The 6,104-nt window shown below is 41.3% G+C and overlaps 1 protein-coding gene across 1 annotated transcript in view; it reads left to right on the forward strand.

Moving 5' to 3' along the window:
* The window catches only part of LOC138633151 (leucine-rich repeat-containing G-protein coupled receptor 5-like), a 28,718-nt gene that overhangs the window by 7,682 nt on the left and 14,932 nt on the right, over window positions 1–6,104 (forward strand). Inside the window, 3 exon segments of the mRNA XM_069719227.1 lie at window positions 902–973; window positions 2,683–2,754; window positions 4,275–4,346. Of these exon segments, the coding sequence (XP_069575328.1) occupies window positions 902–973; window positions 2,683–2,754; window positions 4,275–4,346 (216 nt within the window).

Genomic DNA, 6,104 nt, shown 5'->3' on the forward strand with positions numbered 1-6,104 from the left:
TGTAGTTGTTTTGTGTCTATTTGTTGTCAATCGAGGCTTCAGATCAGAAACCGCGTACTTTTTACAGATTTTATTGTAAATTTTAGGACTCATTACCATCTTAGAAAAAAAACAATAGAAATTATTGAACAAATCGGAGTTGTGGTCGTTGATTTAAAGTCTTGAGCTAAGATGTTTGAAGAGAGCGAGAGGTTTCTGCAAAAGGTTGATGGTCTTGAACCGTCAGAGAGGAGGAGGGAAACCTTCTTCATTCTCCGATTCATTCATCCTTTCCTGGTTTCTTGGTCCCGCTGTGTTTCCAGTAACTTCCACTCCGGCCTTGTTTCCCACTCAGGTGTGTGTTGACTCGTTCCTTTCGCCGGCTCGTCGAGGGAGGCGTGAAGTCCTGTGTGTGTGTGTGTGTGTGTGTGTGTGTGTGTGTGTGTGTGTGTGTGTGTGTGTGTGTGTGTGTGTGTGTGTGTGTGTGTGTGTGTGTGTGTGTGTGTGTGTGTGTGTGTGTGTCTACTTCTACTTCTATCTTTGTGAGGACCATTTTGAGTTGTAGACCTTGGCCTAGGTTGGTAATGACGGTCCTCACAAAGATAGACGTACAAACACGCCAGCTGTCAGAGGACGCTCGGTCCAACCGAATGTTTGTACGTGAAGGAGGTTGAATGGTTTCTGTGTCTGAACATAACCGAGCTTTAATAATTCATGAGTCATTCTGTTTATGCTTCTATTTCACGTTTACGTCGGGATGTTGTTTGTCTTTGACGCTAAATGTTCATTTTCATATATATTTCATAACTTTCCTTTGTCTCTTTTTTTTTAAATGTAATTTGAAATCCAGGTGTGTCAACAACCTCTGAACCAGAAGGTGTGAAGTTTTCGAGACATTAACAACTCTTAACTGTGTCTGCAGGGATCTCAGCATGAATAATCTGACCGTGTTGTCCAGCGGCGCTCTGTCCAACCTGCACTTCCTGGAGGAGCTGTGAGTCTCTCTCACACACACACACACAGTTGGGTTTTCAGCACTTCAGAGGACTTGACATTGACTTACACTCATTTCCCGTAGACTTACACGAACCTTAAAGCAAGTTTTTATCCTAAAATATAACAATTGACCTCATGGGGACTTAATTTTTGGGGACAAAAATCAAGTCCCCACAACGTACGTAAACACACACACTCCTGTGTCAATGTTTCAGTCGATGTATCTCAACATCAGCTGCTGGAGGAGACTGTGTGAATCAGACCTTTATTAGCGGAAGTACTTCGTCTCCATGGACAGCGAAAGTATGGACTTTTAAACCAGCAGCCACCAAGACCCCAACCTCTGACAAAAGGCCGAAAAATGGACAGACAAGGATCCAGAACAACCGCCACCATCACCGAACCTCCACCCGGAGCGATATCATATCTGTTATTCAAGTCCTTCCTTCGAGCATTATCAGATATCCTCCCGATCTCCGCTCTGCTGCAGCTCTGAGGGACGAGAGTTCAGGTCTGAAGCGAGGGGGGCGACCGAGCGGCTCGGGTGTCTTGGCGAGGATACGATAAGTAACATCATCCGTCCTCGCCTACCGGCGGCGCCGTGTCACGTACGAACGTTCAAGACAAACTGGAGAGCTGAATTAAAAAAAAAAAAAGCTGAGCGTGGAGAGCTGGACTCGGAGAGGCTGACCTCACCGGGAACCCGAACACGACTCCGGCTGCTGTTCTGCTGCCGCTGCCAGCTGTGAGTGTCTGAGCGTGTGTGATATTTGTCGCCGCGGCGTGAGAAACGTCACTACGGCGATAGGACACCGCAGAGATGCATGCTGGGTAGGTGTGGACTGGCTGAACCCGCCGTGGCCTCCTGAAAAACATACAGACCTGCAGGACCCACCGCAACCCGGTGTTTTATCTACACGACTTTACCGGGGAGCGTCACGGGACGTCAAAGCACGACCGACGGACGATTATTGAAACATAACTTATCAGAAAAATATGTTGCTGTCATGAGTTTTTTATTTTTTAAGATACAGCTCGCAGGGAATATATAACAAAATCCAGGAAAGTACAGAAGGGTATTTTTGTGATTGTTTTGATCCCAAAACATTTGCAGCAGATTTTTTCAAAAATTGTGATGTGTAATTTTTGGGAGTTTTTTTGCGGTTATATTCAAAGAATTTGGAAAAAAAATTGCAAGTCGAGGAAAAGAAACTCAATTCCTGTGATAAAAAAATTCTTCTGCGCATAAAAAAAATATTTTACTTAAAAAAAAAAAAAAATTATATTTTGAACTCGGAACCATCACGCGGCTCAAAGTGATCAAAAGTCTCTCAAAGTGACGTAGCTTTCCAGAACGGACAGAAATCTCCTGTCAGAATAAGAACTTGAAATTATTTTTAAATCACATTCATTCAACACTAAAACAAAGTTCAGTCTCTTCCAGCTGGAAGTGGAGAAAACTCATTTAACATGTTCCTCATTCCATCATAAACCCACATTTCCCACAAATGCCATCATTTCCTGTTGTTGCGCTCAGCTGGCAGCAGTTTGTTTTGATGGTGAAAGGAGGAGAAGGGGGCGGAGCCTTGTCAGTTTGACACATCAGTTATAGGTCGCTCCACCTACCACCATATATGAGGAACAGGATTAGTCAGGGTAAATATATCATTGTCTTATCATTTCTCTCTCTCTGTCTTTGTGTCTCAGGCGTTTGGCGGGAAATGACCTGTCAATCATCCCCAGAGGAGCGTTCGCCGGCCTCTACAACCTCAAAGTCCTGTGAGTCCAAACACATTCGTACTTCCATACTAAGCATCCTCATGGACATGATTCCCCATCAAACCTTTGGATGTCCCGTATGAATATTTAACCTACTCGATTCAGAGCTGGTTTGGATTTAATCTGATTAATCGGGGTTATTGGTAGTGTTGGAGGAAACCAGTATACTTAATCATTAGTCATTTCTGCATTTTTAAACAAGTCCGTGACTAAGAAATGATACTGTGTCGTCTGCAGTGTAAAAGAGAAGAATATTAGTTACGTAGTGTTAAAAAAGAAGTGGACCCAGGAGAGACCCCTGTGGTGCTCCATTTCTGATTGTTTAAGATGTTTTAATGACACTCTTAAGATGAGTTAGATAATAAATGATACTCATGAATATAGCAAACACAGGATCTCTGAGGTGAGACGGCACAAGGATATATGAGAGTTCACTAAAACTGTCCGTAGAAGAAGAAATCTGTCGGTTATCAGTCAGCTCGGTTTTCACGACTTTGTTTTTCTGTACATTTATTGTTTCTTGGCCTCCAGCCAGGAGCGTTTTCTGGGCAGAAATATTGAACCCAAAACTTTACCCGACCTTCTTTCTTACCTGAAGTTTTCCAACCAAGTTTTCACCTTCAAACTGTCCTTGGAAGCTGTGAAGACATTTTGGGTGGTCTTCACCCAAAACGTCTTCACAATGAAGAATTGTCCCACACACACACACACTGTAATAACGTGTGGTATGTTTACTGCTGCTAATCATTCACAGAGACACTTTGAAGACTTCATGTGTGTCTCAGTTGACTGAACATTTCTGCAGTTTGGAACAACACTTCTGTTCCTTGTTTACATTCCACATGTTTACTCATGTCAACAAATTTATTTCTGTTGTGTTTCCTTCATCTCTGTTCGTTTTTTGGAGACTTAAAATAGGTTTTCCTTTTTATCCGTCTGTAAATATCAATACCTCTGAACTGCTATCACTGCAGCTCTAATAATATCCTTTTTTTAAAAAACGTGACAATAACTACTACTGCAGCTGTTAATAATGGAGTAAAACATTCAACTACATAAAATAGACAACTACAAATTTCAGGAAACACATTAAGAAATGAGATAAAACATGTGAAAAAAGAGGAAAAAGCATTTTATTAATTGAAACATATTTAGTTGTTGTTCCATAAAACTTAAAAACAAAAGGGAGAATGAAACAAAATTTCACATAACAATTTTTTTTTTAATGTTTTTAACTTTGTGTCCTGCTTTTGTTGTTGTTTTCTAATTCATTGTTGTCTATTTTAAATTATTCTGTTTTCTGTATTTTCCTGTAACACAAAAAGTTACAAAATATTTTTGGAAACATAAAATTAGAAAACACAACATGTTAAACAGGTTTTCCTGGTTTACAGTCTTTGTGCTAGGATAAACTAAGCTAAGCTCTCTACAGCGTTCCCCAAAACTTTTCCTTTAGTCATTGATGTGTTGTTTGTTTTGTTTAACCTGCTGACTGTTGTTGTTTTTGTTGTTCTTTACAGGATGCTTCAGAACAATATGCTGAGGTCTGTTCCTGCTGAAGCCTTCAACAACCTGCACAACCTGCAGTCGCTGTGAGACGCTTTTCATTTCAATTACAGACAGAAAACACACCCTGAGCACGAGCTGGTGTGTTTCACCATTTATAAATGTGTGTCTGTTGTTTGTTCTATGTGTGTTTGATTTTAGGTTCCTATGTGGTGTGTTTGTTTGTTTTTGTGCGTGAAACATGAAACTTAAACCAAAACCTGAAACTGACTCTTCATCTGAAAAATTTACTGATTTACTTAAATTTTCGGTCCCAAAAATGAAGTTTGAGTTCCCGCAACATGAGTAATACACACTTACACACACACTCATCCTTTTGGTCTCATTTTACTCTTTGGTGGAAAGGAATCTCCACACACACACACACACACACACACACCACACACACACACACACACACACACACACACACACACACACACACACACACACACACACACACACACACACACACACACACACACACACACACACACACACACACACACACACACACACACACAGGTACAGTTTCAGTATAATTACTGAGTGTTATCAGGCTGAGAGAGCACACTGTCTGCCCTACATACATTAATATACTGAACCGTGTGTGTGTGTGTGTGTGTGTGTGTGTGTGTGTGTGTGTGTGTGTGTGTGTGTGTGTGTGTGTGTGTGTGTGTGTGTGTGTGTGTGTGTGTGTGTGTGTGTGTGTGTGTGTGTGTGTGTGTGTGTAGATAAGGGTATAAGAATGAGACGTCTGAGTCTTTCTTTTGGTCTAAGGTCTCTCTCATTTATCTGATGGACGATTATGTGAAGTCCCATCCTGTCTCTCTCTGTGTGAACAGAGGAGCTACTGTTTGGACGGACAGATGTAAAGATGGATAGACGGCTCTCTTTGTATCTATACAACATACATGTTTATGTTTGCGTGACCTGAAGAAGAGCTTTGATTTTTTCAAAATCTCCACTGTGAGAAAAAAGAAGAAGATTGTTCTGGTCAAACAGAACATATGTTAGCTTAGCGTCTTAATTGTGGTGTTCCCCAAGGCTCCATCTTTGGGCCCCAGTTTTTCTCTCTTTAGTATTCAAAAACACGCCATTAAATATCACGATCACGTCATTCCCGATAAATTCCTCACTGGTTATTCACAATTTGCTTAACGTCTCGTAAAGTGTCACCCACGACAACGAAACAACTTTATTTTTTTAAAACGTACAAAAGGAGCTCTGCAGACTCCAAATACAAAACGGGAAACTTCACTTTACTTTGAAGCCATTTTTAAGAGGAAACATTAGAAAAGTGCTCGACCGGCAGCAGAGGAATGATCGGCAGGTTTCCTCGAGTACCACTCGACCCGCCGGCAGCCTCTCAGGCCGAATGAAGGTATTTTAACGAGCACGGACTTATTGTGGCGAAAGAGTTCGGGGGGGGGGGGGGGGAGAGAGTCCGTCAAACCTGCTGATCTCAGGATAAAAGTTATTGATGATTGTTGGTGAAGAAGCTGTCTGGTGAAACCCTTCAACAACTGTACAAACACATTTCCATTAAAGTTCGGACGCTGTAAGACGTCAATAAAAACAGAATCACGTAAACTCATATTTAATTGAAAATAGACCAAAGAAACTGAGAAATGTTTGTGAAAAATATCTGCTCATTTTGAATTTGATGCAAGCAACACGTTTCAAAAAAAGTTGAGACGGGGTCATGTTTACCACAGTTTTGTATCACCTCTTCTTTTAACAACACTCTGTAAATGTCTTGGCAACTGAGGAGACCAGAGTTTTGAAAGGGGAAAAGGAAGTCC

This window comes from Brachyistius frenatus, unplaced genomic scaffold (assembly GCF_029030835.1).
Source record: "Brachyistius frenatus isolate BFR_SWC_R1_liver_20210118 unplaced genomic scaffold, ASM2903083v1 Contig_210, whole genome shotgun sequence".
NCBI lineage: Eukaryota > Metazoa > Chordata > Actinopteri > Embiotocidae > Brachyistius > Brachyistius frenatus.